This window comes from Hyposmocoma kahamanoa, unplaced genomic scaffold (genome assembly GCF_003589595.1).
Source record: "Hyposmocoma kahamanoa isolate Upper Pololo Valley unplaced genomic scaffold, ASM358959v1 99613, whole genome shotgun sequence".
In the NCBI taxonomy this organism is placed as follows: Eukaryota; Metazoa; Arthropoda; class Insecta; order Lepidoptera; family Cosmopterigidae; genus Hyposmocoma; species Hyposmocoma kahamanoa.
This window is the reverse complement of record NW_020655968.1, coordinates 778-15,685: the sequence shown is the minus strand read 5'-3', so window position 1 is coordinate 15,685 and position 14,908 is coordinate 778. Positions and strand designations below refer to the sequence as shown.

At 35.3% G+C, this 14,908-nt stretch overlaps 1 protein-coding gene across 1 annotated transcript; it reads left to right on the top strand.

The window, feature by feature from the left end:
- Window positions 1–693: 693 nt before the first annotated feature.
- Window positions 694–14,604, top strand: LOC113239133 (the record flags this gene model as incomplete). Its single annotated transcript, XM_026476001.1, has 9 exons — window positions 694–826; window positions 1,435–1,509; window positions 2,593–2,712; window positions 4,347–4,496; window positions 7,736–7,861; window positions 8,816–8,971; window positions 10,049–10,201; window positions 13,107–13,295; window positions 14,438–14,604. Coding segments are annotated over 9 exons (1,258 nt in total), but the record flags the coding sequence as incomplete, so codon positions are not given.
- Window positions 14,605–14,908: the final 304 nt, after the last annotated feature.

Sequence of the window (14,908 nt, the reverse complement as noted above, 5' to 3'; positions counted from 1 at the left end):
TCATTTTATACCTATGGTCAGGCAATAAATGTATTTGTATTTGTATTCATTATAGGCTAATGAAAATTACAAGTTTAGTTACAACTAGTACTCTAAATAAACATTGAAAGGGATGGTAGTTCAATTTTATCGTAAATTATTTACGATAAGATTGGACTACCATCCCTTTAAGAATAAACAGGAAGAAAATATTTGAGTCATTTGAAACAAAAAAAAAACGAATTCCATGACTTTGATGTGCCTATGTAGTGTGTGTTGCACATAGTGATTATGTGTTACAGTCAGTGATCATGAGTGTTACATCAATTAATAAGATTCTGGTGTTTTTATGGTATTATTGCTGATAAAATTAATGTTGCCAGGACCAAGGTAGCAAAATTATAATTTTCATTATTGATGACTATATTTTTACAACTTATAAACAACTTAACAACTAACAAACCTAATATATTTTAAAGAAATAGAACCTTTTGTTGCAAGCAAAGAATGTTAAACTTAAAAAAATTCAAATGTGTTCTACAACTACTTCCTTAACATTCTGAATGGGTTTTCGGGAGGTCCGGCAACTACGAATAATAATCACGAAGAAAATGTTAACAATAGACAATGACAATATACATAGAATTGTATATTGGCATTGTGCATCAACAAATTAAAAAAAATATAAAACATATAAGTTATATTGACTTTCAGACAGGTGTCAGTGGGAGAATCAGTAGACGGACATTGGAGTGAGGAGCTTATAGAGCCAGAAAGGTTGGCAGCATTGGTGGCTCAGCTGTCCAGCCAGGCAAGAGCCCATCTTCAGCACTCCAGCCATCACAAGGTGCGGAACATACTTTACAAGTGACTGAAGTTTGTGACCCTCTTATTTTCAGTCAGTCTGATGTTCAGTATATCGGAACCAATTCTCTATGTTTCAATTTCTGAATTTCAGAAATAAACTGTGCCAATATAAAGTATTAGACATTTACTGAATGCCAGTTAGTCTTTTCAGTGATGTAGTTAGGAGGTGGGTTACCTACAAGTAGGTGACAGGTTTTGCCCAGTGTAGGAGCAAGTGTAACTGGTTTTGAATAAATTTAAAAGTACATCTCATGAACATACATATTCCATAATGTGTAAACTAATATATCTCAATTTTATCTGTTATCTGGAATTGAACTGTATTTGTTTTTATGTATAAATAAAAAATAAAGGTTTTTAATAAATATAAAGAAAAAATGAGGTAAGTTGCAAATGAATAAACTGCCTGTTACTAAAATTACTAGCAACACCACTCATATCGCAGATAACGTTAAAGGCTCTGGTAATAGCCTAGGTAATAATACTTAACTGATAGAGATAGTGTTAAAGAAAATAGATGTCAAAAAACAATGGTGAATTTGCCTACCACATTATTTTCATCTAAAATTTACGTTATTTGTCTTACAGGTTACATCAGTGAGAGATGTAGATACATCAGTGGTGCTAGATACTCCTATGAGGTTATATAATGGACAGACTTTAGTAAGTTCATTATTCACTTGGTTCGAGTCTCCTCTAACAAAATTGTTTAGGCTATAGTCTGTCAAGCCCCATGCGAGTTACGGATTCCACTCATTTTTAGTGTTGTGAAACGTCTACTAGCTGTCACGATGCTGAAGGAGTTAAACCATAACCTGCATTGGGCCGTAGTGGATTTTGGCCTATAAACCCAGTATTTAGAGAAGACTTGATAATATAGTGTTATTAACATCGAGTATATAACCAGAAATAGAGACGAAATGTCATTTAATTTGTTTGAAAACTATTCTGCCACATCATTACTGTGACAACTACGCTCCGATTGGCCAGCCCGAATTCGAAACAATTGACGGGTGTCGCAATTATTTTACTTCAAATCGACCAGTTTAACTTGAGCTTTGCTAAATTAACGATAATTGCAAAATTACATATTTAATATTAATACCCGATGAAATTTGATTCTGTTTATTTTGTGTAATTAGATGTTTTGCTGTTTTTCCCCACACCACCATTCGGTGCGGAACGGCACGCCATTGTTAGAGCTATTATCTTGATTACAATAAATACAGAATATTTTTGGAACATACGGAGACGTACACACCGGTCAGTTGTTGGCGTTGTCTGTATTTCAGTGCAAACGAGAGTTGATATGTATAAGTCATGGATCACTGATGAGTTACCAGTAATGTATGGCCCTTATTTCGTCTCTATTTCTGATTATATACTCGATGGTTATTATATAGTTTATTGAATATCACTATGTTTGACTATAATGATATACTCTACTATTTTATTATAATTATTAATACAAAGATCGAAGGGAAGGAAGATTTCCCTCGATTCAGCTGGACTCGAACCAGCAACCTCATAATAATAAATTGTGAACTGATTTTGATGATTCTTTTTTCTTGTACTTCAGTAGTGACCCCAGTTCCCAATTTGAAGAAAATATCCACCTCTTCAAGGGTGGCAAACTAGGGGATGAATGACTTTTGACGACGGTTTTTTGGTACTCTGTACTGAGTTTATTAATTTCAGTTGAAATGTGTTCTAAACTATCATGTGAAGTACTGTTAATCATTGCAGCACCCACAGTCTGAGTCATTGGTAGTCGAAGTACCACCACTGCCTCCCCTGCCTCCTCTGCAGGACATGAAACGGTGTCCAGACACTGACTGGTTCAACAAACATAAGAGTGGGCTAAAAGTAAGGAAGAATTACTGTCATTATTAATTTTTATATCATCGCTTTATTATAATTATTAATACAAAGATCGAACACTCAGAAAAAATTCCTTCGATCCAGCCGGATTCGAACCGACGTCTTCTAGCTTACCGTGCCAGACGCTATACCACAGAACAAACCAGCGGACCTCACGAATTTTTAATTTTTATTTTTTAATCTTTGTATTAATAATTATAACAAACTAGTGGAGTAATTTCACCAAAAATAATTGAATATCGATTCAATAAAAATTTGTCATCACTTTATGTTAAAACTTTTTTTTAATAAGCATATAATTAACTGTCTATCTAAACTGTATATCTAAATAGACTCCGCAAGTACCGCGCTCGGTAACCTATCACAAACTCGACTTTATTTTTTCCGAAATAACGTTTGTTAGTCTTTTCATTACCCCGAAAACCGAATTATAACGAAACCGTTATTCTTTCAGGATATGTTGGATGTTTATCGCAAAGACATGATTAGGTTCTGTTAGGTTAGGTTAAGTTAGGTTTAAAAGAAAAATATATTTTCCTCTCTAAATTTCTTTCTAGGTTATGAAAATTCGAGCCAACGTTATTTCTGGAAAATGTAATTTCGGACTTCTATATAATCTATATAGAAGTCCTCGTAATCACCGTTATCTGTATGAAAACCAGGCGTGCCACATTTTTGTGCCACCGATAACTTCACAAGCGCTATTTAGTGATGGAAAATCTTCTTCGGCACTAAGCGATTGATTAAATCGACGACGCGGACGCAGCAAGAATTTAGAATAATGATTTTTCAAGTATTTGTTGTCTAAAAGAGGCCGTGAAATATTAATATAATAAAATAATACTAGAATAAGATAATTAAATCCTTTATTGTAATTGTAATATAATCCTGTTCTACGAAAAAAAGTTGCTCCGGAAAATTAAAAAAAAACGACAATAAACTTTATAGAATATTTTTAAAACTTTTTCTGAGGTCTTAAGAATTATCATCCCTTTCTTTCCTAAATCTATCAGAATCGAGAACTGTCTTGCATCAAGTGAACATCACTAGTCGTAAAATTTGACCAAAAACATGGCTGTACCACGAAACTAAATGCATTATACGAAAGTATGGCTCGTTCGATATTCATGACGTACTAAAGAAGGTCCACAAATGTACCGCACCAAGTAAAAGCCGCAATGTATTACGAACATGCGACATACACTCGTTTGCATATTTGTTTTCTCGAAATCCATTCAATAGGAAAATAATTAACTTTAAAATAAATTATGCATATTCTGATCACAAAATTGTGGAAGAAACTTAACTAGAAGTGGAAGAAAATGTCCCTGTTTATTCATCTGTTCATAGCTGTGGTATTTTAGCAGATTTTAATAGCACAGTTAGGCTTTTTGCACGTTTTCGACTGAGGCTTAACTACGATAACGACCGGGCGTGTTTTGAAGCGTAGCAGCGGCAACTAAGCGTTTATAGATTACATTGGACACGCAAAGTAGGTACACGTGCGGCGTCTATTTAGATATATGTCTGTTATCTGAAATGGCCATTATGTACTGACTGTCGTCTGCACGCTTCTTTGAATGACCCTTTTGGCAAAAAATACATAGCATAACTTCCAGGACGACGGATCAATACTGGACGAGACGGAGCCTGTGTTGGGCTCGGAGCTGGCTGCGCAGGCGCAGAGCAAACAGCCCAGCAAGAAGAGTCTGCCGCACAAGAAGCGGATCTCGAGGAAACTCAAGCGGAACACGCCCATCATGCCAAGCGTCAGTATAATTTTTGTCAATTTTTTTCTTTATTTATGGAAATTGAGACTGTAGCCACCCATACTAAGCTATTGAAGGCATATTATCTAGTTATCTATATAAAGCTACAAGTGCTTATTCACTGATAGAAATAGAACGCATACTTCCCGATATGGTGGAAAAAAAATATTTGTACCGTTGTACGCGGATAGGCTCCAAAGCAAAGAATCAAATATGAGGGAACCTGAATATGGAAAATATGGAAGAGTGATCAACGGCCTGCAAAAACTATACAAATTTCAACGCCCCCTATCACGGAAACTATTAGAGACAGGTAGGAGGTGCTTGAAAGAATGTCATAGAGGGTAACACTGGTTAACTGCCTGGGTTAAAAAAAATCAAGATGGCGATTTCAAAATGGCGGCCGAAGAAATACTTGCTTTGATCCGGCTGAAAATTGGCATGCAAGGGTCTTTAGGAGCCTTTAAGCATAATTTGGGGTTAAAAGTTGCTTTTCGCCATTTTTTTATATGGCTGCCATATAAGTGTTCTTTTTCGTGAAAAATTACTGCCGAAAAAGATTTTCTCTGATTCGGCTGAAAATTGGCATGTGAAGAAGTGCCGAATAATAATTTGTGCTCAAAATTTGTTTTTCATCATTGTCAAATATGGCCGTCATAGAAGCGTTCGTTGACGGCAGAAAAAAAATTGCTCAGATCTCTTTGAAAATTGGCATACGGGTACTCGGGTACTCTATGGGTCGTATTCTAGAACTCTACTCGATGCTCAAGTCAGTATTTGAGTATGGTTTAAAGCACTCGAAATCATACTCAAGTCCCTGCCATTAGGGTCGTATTTCCAGTGCTTGTGTTTCAATTGCAATCCTGACTTTGGCATTGAGTAGAGTTCTAGAATACGACCCTCAGAGTGCTTGATAATAATTTGTGATCAAAATTGGTTTTTCGTCATTTTTGTATATGGCCGCCAAACAAGCGTTTATAAAAATTAGCTCTAATTCAACCGAAAATCGGTATTTGGAGGTCTCTATAGGTTTTTGATAATAATTTGTGGTCAAAATTTATTTTTCGCCTTTTTTCAATATAACCTCTTTTAGCGGCAGGTAAAAATTTGCTCTAATTCTATTGAAAATGGACATGTCGGGGTCTCTATGAGTGTTTAATAATAATTAGCGGTCAAAATTTACTTTTCGCCATTTTTCGCTATGGCTGCCGTACAAACTTTTTTGCGATAGATAAAAATGTCTTCTAATTCGATCCGTTTTTCGATATAGCCGTAATTTTTTATGTAAATGGTTGTTGTAAAAACTTGCTTTGCTCGGATTGAAAATTGGCACGGAAATATTTCTAAGATTGTTTGATAATAATTAGTGGTGAAAATATATTTTCGCAATTTTTAAATATGGGCGCCATTAAAGATCTATTTAAATTTTTTTGAAACAAAGTCGTAAGTGCCGAGGCCATAGGCCGAGGACCGAGGAGGGCGAAGCCCGAAGCGTCTGCACGCCATCGCATGGAAGTAATTTACAAAGGCGTAATGGATTACGAGTACAAGATCTCACAATTGTAAAAATGTAAGGCATACTTCCAAGGCGTTGTTGTATCTCAACCGTCTCTCGTTAGATTCCATTTTCCAGTATTTAGTGGGAAAAAATGCCAAACTACTGCCGAATTTCCTGTAGTATAAATACCAAAACAACGATAACCCAGAATACTCAGACCAAAACCAACTTAGAAATGTTCGTTTCTTAAATTGGCCCAAATCGGGAATCAACCTCCTCATCAAGCGCTCATAGTACTAACTGTTGTGCCACCGAAGAGCATGAGCACACCCCGTAAACTCGCCCAACTGAGCCCGACCCTACTGTAGGTGGGGTACAGGACTCGTTTATTATATAGGTGTAGAGAGTTTTAACATTGTTTTACAATACTATAAATATCAAATTGGCGTGTCACATGAATCTAATAAATCAGTTAATATTTTATTAGTAACGTGGGTCAATATTAATGATACTTGTTCAAGGGATTGGTCCATCACCTTGAATAGTTATGACATTTTCTAGACCAGACTAACAATATCTTCAAAAACACATTGAATGATTCCACAATCTGATCTTATCCATGGAAAAGCAAAATATACAGACGAAAGTTAATAATATTACATTTTATTTATAAATAATAGACACACGCTTGGCTACAATCTCACCTGATGTTATGCGACGGTGGTAAGCGTTTGTCTAAAAAATACCTATTCACTCTAGCCTTGAATAGCCCCAAATTGTACTTTTCGGTAAGCACAGATAGAGCCGTTTGCCGTACGTATCGGAAAGGAGGAAGCAAAGCGCTTAGTGCGAATGGGTGGTATATCAACGACTCCGACTCCGCAAACATCACACACCACATATAAACTATACTATAGACTATAGAGAACAATGACCGAGTTTCACATAGCCGCTGCTATTTTTCTACAGCTCGTCATGTTAAAGAAATCTAACACATTATTTCAATTTTAACATTGCCAAGATTACGAGAATAGAATAGAGTAGGAATCATTTATTACTCTACGCCGCAACACAAAAATACACAATAAGAAAGATAAAAAAATGTAAAGCTAAATTAAAACAAAAAATTAAAATAAAATTAAAAAATTGAATAAAAATAAAATTATAATAATAGGTAATATCAACAATGGAAACATTAATAAAATTAACGCAATTAAAGTATATGTCATTTGTGCAGCTGTAGCGTATGTAAAAAGATCCACTCGGCTAACGTCACCGCCGAGAAAAGGTTGTGACGCTGACTTTCTGTAGACCCTAAAACCGAGTGAGTACCGGACGTGTGTGTCACGTATATAAACAAAAATAAATTAAGTAAATATTTCTGTAATGTAATGTGTTGCGTTCTTGTAGTGTGTTCTCTTATATGTATAGAATACTTAAATAATTAATTTCATACATACATACATAGATATAAGTGCGTGTAATGTAGTGTTCAATATTTACAACAAACAAAATACAACTTAAGATTACTAAACATTTAGCATAAAAGAATTACTACATAAATATTACTATTACACACACAGAGCCTTAGCTGCACACAACTAGACTATAACACCCGTCTCTAAGGTTTTCAGGGACAAGAACTAGTAATATTTACAGAAAGTGCACAGTGAGAAAACATTAAAACTTGTGTTACATCTTGCATATTGCCGTCTGTTTCAATTTGTACTTGACGTTACAGCAAGACGTAGTTGTAATTAACTGCGCGGATGAGATGCCGCAAGAGGAGATCCTGCCGGACAATTTCGTGACAGCCGTGCAGCATCAGGAGCACCTGCCGGAAGACACTCATCATATCGCACAAGAGGTTCGTTTCCATGCCATGGGGATATAAGTTCATACAAATTAACTTTAGTGCATGTTTAAAACTGTAGATTGCGACACTAGGATAAATTTAAAAAAATATAAAGTTTTGAATCTTGGAAATTTGAGGTATGTCATACTAAATAAGAAGTACAAAATATAAAAAAGAAATGCAAAACTATTTAAACAACATTTTAGGAATGTTTAATAAAAATTAATTTACATTTCAATGTAATTGGTGAAAATAGTAAACTGTCGTTAAAAAGATAACAATTTGAAGGTTTCTCAATGATTATACTTTTTGATTTGTTAGTTTGCAATGAATTATATAGATGGCATGTCTGTATTTATTCTCGGAACTAAACAACGTTTTAGCACTGACTTTTACTCTAAAATATTAAAAGTATATACTCCGCTGCTTTGCGATTTTATTATGTTATTGTATATACATAATCATAATCATAGGTTAGGTACCTAATCTTAACAAAAATGTAACATCTGCCATCTGTTGGCCTTTTCGAATATTATTACAAACCCGTCGCGGGTTTATTTGTACTATATATTGATCAACGTTAAGAATCAAAATAAGCGTAGTTATGAGTGCAACATTTCTTTATATGAGAATGGATAGATGTGTGTAGAGTGTAGATGTGGATAGATATTTACTAGTATATATATTATTGTCTTATCTATGGCAATAACGAAAACCACTGTAACACAGGTCTTGTTTAGGTAAGTCATTTTACATATACTGAATCTAAATAAAATGTAAAACTCCTGCTGGTGGCAGAGCCTAAGGACAATTAATTCATCTACCTAATTGTTCTATCAAGTAGGTACTTACCTCAGAATCGAACTACTAAAACAGAAGTTGAAAAATATGCCATACTTACTCGAGTAAGGTTCTGCACAGTGGAGAGTCAGCAGTAATACAACCAATAGAAATATGCAATTGCAGATGCGAGCGATCCTGATCTGCCAGCTGTGCGGCGAGTTCTACGGCGAGGAGCAGCTAAAGTTCTACCAGCACCTGAAGCAGCACTACGAGCCGCACCATGCCATCATCATCGAGAACCCCGTGCCGCCGCCGGTGCCCGACCTGGCCATTGACAAGGTACGACCGCCCGGGCCTGTTGTGGTCCCCGCTGACTGAGTCAAAGTCAAACAATCATTTATTCCATAGGTAATCAATAGTACATTATTGCACAGGCTGAGAAGTAAGGGATTGCTGGTCGTCCATGTGTTACAAGGCCGAGTGCCTTGTAATGATACGAGTCAAGCAATCCCCGTTCCCGTCGAAGCATTTATAGTGCTTTTCTCAAACAATGTAAGGAAATAATAAAAGACTAAAGAGAGGAAGATGCATAACAGAAAAAATAAAAGAAAAATATTAATTAATATTAAAAGTAAATTATTTTGACTAATATTACTTCTTATTTTACATTAGGCGGAGTACAATCCATTACTGTATTTTCGTTATCGCTCTTCTCACTAGAACTTATTTTTGCGATAAAAATTCAAGAAATATGAAAAAACAGAAGAATACCAAATCACTTCACAGATATTTTACCGCCTTTCTTTAAAGTAAGCGGTAGGTGTTTTTGATTCTCGCAATTACGAACCCTTGGGCGTCTAGCTGTATAACTTTTTATTTTGCCTGTTTACATAGTTCATTGTTGTAGTAGATATATTAAAAGTTTAGAGCAGCGGACATGGATTTTCATACTTAGTTTGCAGGCATTGGCCGAGAAGAACTCGCACGGTCCATAAAAGACAAACTTCCCATGTTCGTTTTTTAAAAGTAATGCAAACATTTCCGACCATGTTTGAAAAAAATAAATTTACACTTGACAACGTAAAGTTTCAAGTTCACTGTGCTGACTTTCCCGAAAAGATCATGCAAGAAACTCTAGGGTTGCTCTTTTCAAATAAACTTAAATGCTATGGAATACACTTTGAATGAAATTTGTGTGGAATCTACAGTTATATCGTCTTTCTATAAGTCTTTATCTAACACATAAAAATCGTCTACGTTCGTTAAATGAAATCATGGTACCATGAGTTTGGACTTACTTCTAAGGTTAATTTTATAAGCATCTGCGACCATACTGAAATTATGTATATTTTTACGGACATACAAAATATTTGAGTAAATGTACTGTGATGCCAAACACATGATATATTTTTTCAGATGACAAGCACGTGTATAGTAGACAACGTAGCGACGTTGCCAGATTCGATCGTAGAGCTGTCTCTAGAGAACACTGTACCCAAGACCATGTACCAGAGCATCGACAAACATATCCTGTACACCTCTAGCGATAAGACTTTGTATTCCAATAAGGTAAGTGGGCTTTATTTGGTCTCTATTTCCATTGTAAATGTGTTGTGATGAGTATTAAATCTCAGTTTTATTTCTTTTATTTAGATAACTTAAGAGTTTCTTTAACAAAGCAAACATTAAGAGCAATGAACTTGGGAAAGCTAAAATGTCTTTCATAGCAAAAAAGAGACAATTTTTTTAGGTCACAATAAGCGTATATTTGTTTTTTTTTCACACAAACCAACGTTTCAGTCCCTATATAGGTCCTATAGTTTTGGTCACGTGGTTTCATACAGCCGTGACCATAGGACCAGCAAACGGCCCGAAACGTTGGTTTGTTTGAGGAAACAAATATAGGCGGTTTAGATCCGAAAAAATAGTTTTATTTCCTAAAATGCATTTTGTTTGAAAATAATTAAATTTTTTTGTAAGTAAATACGTGCACGAAGCGACGATGAGGTCGACAATGTAGCATGCACACTTAAGTAGTGCCTATTCACTCTCGCTTTCAAAAGGCCCAAGTTATTGAGTTCGGGGAACAAGTCTGCAGGCAGGGAATTCCACTCCATAGCCGTTCGTCATATAAATGTGGAAGCGTAACGTTTCGTGCGAATCTTTGGAATATCCACAACATAGGTGTGGAGGTGGAACCCAAGCCTACGCCTAGTCCCCCGGTGATAGAATGGGGGGAAGGCGGCATCATGCAATTCCATCGCACACTCTCCGTGATATATCCTGTAGAATACCGATAAGCAGGCAACTTTACGACGTTGTTCAAGGCTCTGCAGCTTCGCCTCTACTAAATCCGTGTCCCAATAAGCCTCTTGCCGCGCTTGTCTATTGAATCCAAGGTGGCCATTTGGTATTTAGCAGAGCCATTTCATAGTGGCAGCAGTAATCAACACATGATCGGACTTGTGCTTGGAATAGTTGAAACAAAAATCAGATTTAGGAAGTTGTTAAAAAAGATCAAATTAATAATAGTAAGAATAAAAAGACGTGTATGAAAACACTGATGCCAGTGTTTGACAATTAATAGAATCATGCGTTACTTTGCTGAAATTCATATTTATTAAAAATTGAAGTAAATTATTTTGTTACCTCGCGAACCCAGTGAAGATTATCATCAAACCATTTATACTCCCCCTTGCTGGGCACGAATCTCCTCTCACGTTGGGGACTCTACAACTTTTTTCCGAGGGTTATGATCCTTCTTCGACGTGCAGATTTCATCACGAAGTTTTCCTTCATCTAAATAAATTTCAAATCGCCAAGAAACGAGGTGCGAACCCGGATTTGAACCCACGGCCTGTGGTTGAGAGATGTAAATATTAAATCATACAAACTTAGTTGATTTTTTATGCAGTTGAAATTCCCACTCTCCCTCTGAACAAAATTAATAACAAAGTCATTAGAATAGAATAGAATACGTTTATTTGCCAGAATACGGTAAATATACAGATCTTAAATTTATTTAGATACAATGTATTCAACCTGCAAGCAAGTGTGCAAATGTAGTGGAATTTATTATATCTTTTGTACAGTTAATTGCATAGGATTATAGGAAATAAATGTATGAGAATAATATTACTATTAATGTATTACTATTATGCAATACTAAAATAATTTGACGATTAATGTTTTATAAAAACTTTAGATTTTTAGGCTCTACATTCCTTTTGACATTCTTTTGACATTCATTTCTTACAATTGATTTATTAACTTTCGGAATATATTAGCTTGAATTTAATTATTATAATTGTAATAATATTCAAATATATTTAATAGTATTCTAAATGTATTATAATATTTTAAAATGTACAATTGACATTGCTACACCCTTACAGGGTACATGTTTGATACTTCATCAACTATTATAAGACCTAAATGTAACAACATGTTTTGCAATAAACGTTTATTATTATTATTAGGAAATGAAACTATATTTCCGGATTTAATTCACGTATATTTGTTTTTTCAAACAAACCGACGTTTCGGGCCCTTTACAGGTCCCATGGTCACGGTTGACTGAGGTGGTACAGTCTTCAACCAGTTATGTCTAATATTAATGCAAACCAACCTTATTTTTTCACTATAGTTGCAATAGTTATTAATTAAATACCTTATTTTAATTTTACAAAGAAATCATTCCAATTTACGCTACATTAAGTTTTACAAATTATTTTATTGAATGAATTTTTATTAAGTTTAATTTATTATTAACAGAAATTAGAATAAACTAAAACATATTAATTAGTACTGCAGTCTTATGTCTGTTTGGGATTTTTCATTAGAGGAAATACTGGATCCCAAACTGGTGGTACGGAGAAACCATCTTCCCTGTTCAAATTGGGATGTTTTTTCATTTCAATGGCCTCTCGCAGCATCCGGGGTAGATAACGGACTTCTTTTGCAAGGACCTGGGGTTTGTCAAACTTCATTGAATGTGTAGGTTTATCCATGACATGCTTGCAGACTGCAGACTTGTTTACGCGACGGTGTTTGACATCAGCTATATGTTCTTTGACGCGGATTTAAATCCGGAAAAATAGTTTCATTTCCTATGTGTAACAATCGCGAAAACCTAAGAACTCGACAGTTAAGTGCATTTTAATACAATGTTAATTAGTATTTGTAAATTCGAAATATTCTTTATTACTATAGAATCAATGTGTCAAAAGCCATCTTGTCAATTGTAGTTAAAAGTACGTCCTTGTAGTAATTATGGAATGGAATGGTATAATTGATTCATAAATGAAATGAGTGAGTCTTGACAAACACACAGATGTCTCCAACATATGTACATGCTGGCAAGAGGTAGTATATTGAGTTTTTTGAATAAGGGTTTGCATGTGTCATCTGGTTTAGCGCCGCAAATTGCGCGAATGCATTTATGCAATTCACCTATTATTGTTATTGTTTCCAGGTGCAATACTCGATGGCGAGTATAGACAAGGAACCCGTGCCTTGCGTGCCGACGACGGAGGCCGACAAGGCAGACTTGTACGACACGCTGGAGAAGCTGGAGTTATATAGCTGCATCAAATGCAACAAGCCCTTCCGCAAACAGAAACAGTGCGAAGCGCACATTAAGGAGGCACATTCTAATTCTAAGGTTAGTATTTTTCGGAAGTCGTAACAATGCGTGAATAAGTTCACAACTCCAGCGCGTTACACCATACCGTACCAAATTATTTTTTAATCCAAAATGTGTAATACTTAACTCGAAAGTGTCAAATTTATGAAACGGTATTACTCATAATGCAGTTTCTCTTAAAAAAAATGAGTTCTAGGCTTTGATCGTTTAGATATTTCTGCGCACTTACTATTGACAATATTTATTTCGACCAATTATGGAAAGTAAAAGTCTAATAAGTAGAAAATCTATTTTAAGCTGACAGGGTCACTCATGAAGAGTTTTTAAAATTTTTTGTGAAGACGTTAAAATTTCACTTTGTACGCGCATGTTTAGTCATCATATTCATATTTTTTTAACTAGCAGTTGTTGAGAAAAAAAAGAGTAAAATTGCGTTTTGAAAATCCCGCCTAGGAATTTATCGCCCGTATCACGTACTTCCTGAATAAAAACCGATATTAAGTTTGATGAATTAATTAGTGTCAGGTTTTGTTTTTTACTTTAATGGCCTTAGGCGCGTGCTATTTAGAACTTTTTAGTCATTATTTCGATTTATTTTTAATTATTTCTTAAATAATAGGATATCTCTCGTATGTACTTTTCCATAAACAGTATTTTCTAATAAAATTTATGATTTGTTAGCTAATTAAAATATCGTCTGCTTAAAAGTAAAACCACATAAGTGACATTCCACAAATCCACAAAAATCTCCAAATTATGTACCTGTTGTAAGAAAATCACCATCTTTCTGCAGATAAAGCAACATATTAAGTTTATAGGTTTTTTTGTTATTGAGTTTCACCTGCATAAAGATAGTGATTTTCTTACCATAGCTGTATATATAGACTTTTTTAGAAATGTCACTTATGTGGTTTTACCTTTAAACTGACGATATTATATTGTACATAATAACTGACAACACACAAATTCAAATAAGTTTGGTATCGGCATTTCTCGACACAAGTCGTGACGTCAGACCGAAATGAGTTGGTTTAAATGATTGAATTTGAATAGAAAAACAACGTAATGTAAAAGAAAAGAAAATAGATGTGTCTGAAAAAGTTGCTATTGTCGAAAGGTTTAATAAAAAAGTCTGTGAATGAATTGGTTGTTGCGATCAGTTGGAGGACATGGGCGAGTTCAGCGAGCCCGAGGACTTAATGGAAGGCATCCACGTGGCGGTGGAGGATGGCGGAGAACCGTACGAGCAGACGCTGCTGCCGCACCTCACCGTGGAGAATGGGCAAGTGCACCAGGAACACGTTCGGCATTGGTGAGATGTTTCTTATCATTTTTATGGCAACTTACATTTTGTCTATATTTAAAGAAAATCTGTATGATGGATGTCCTTGCCATTTTTACACGTCGCGTCGTATGATTCACAAGTGGTGCGGACCGTTGATAACGTTCAGATTTAAATTTGTTTGTAAACGATTGCGCCCTTTAAATACACGTGGTTAAGGTTGAACTCTCTCGAAGAAGTTCTGCAGGGGACTTGTACATATGGGTGGGTTTTAACAAAATATTCCTATATTTTGAGATATTGCACGCTCAGACAGTTCGTTACAGCTTTTGCACCGTACAACATTTTT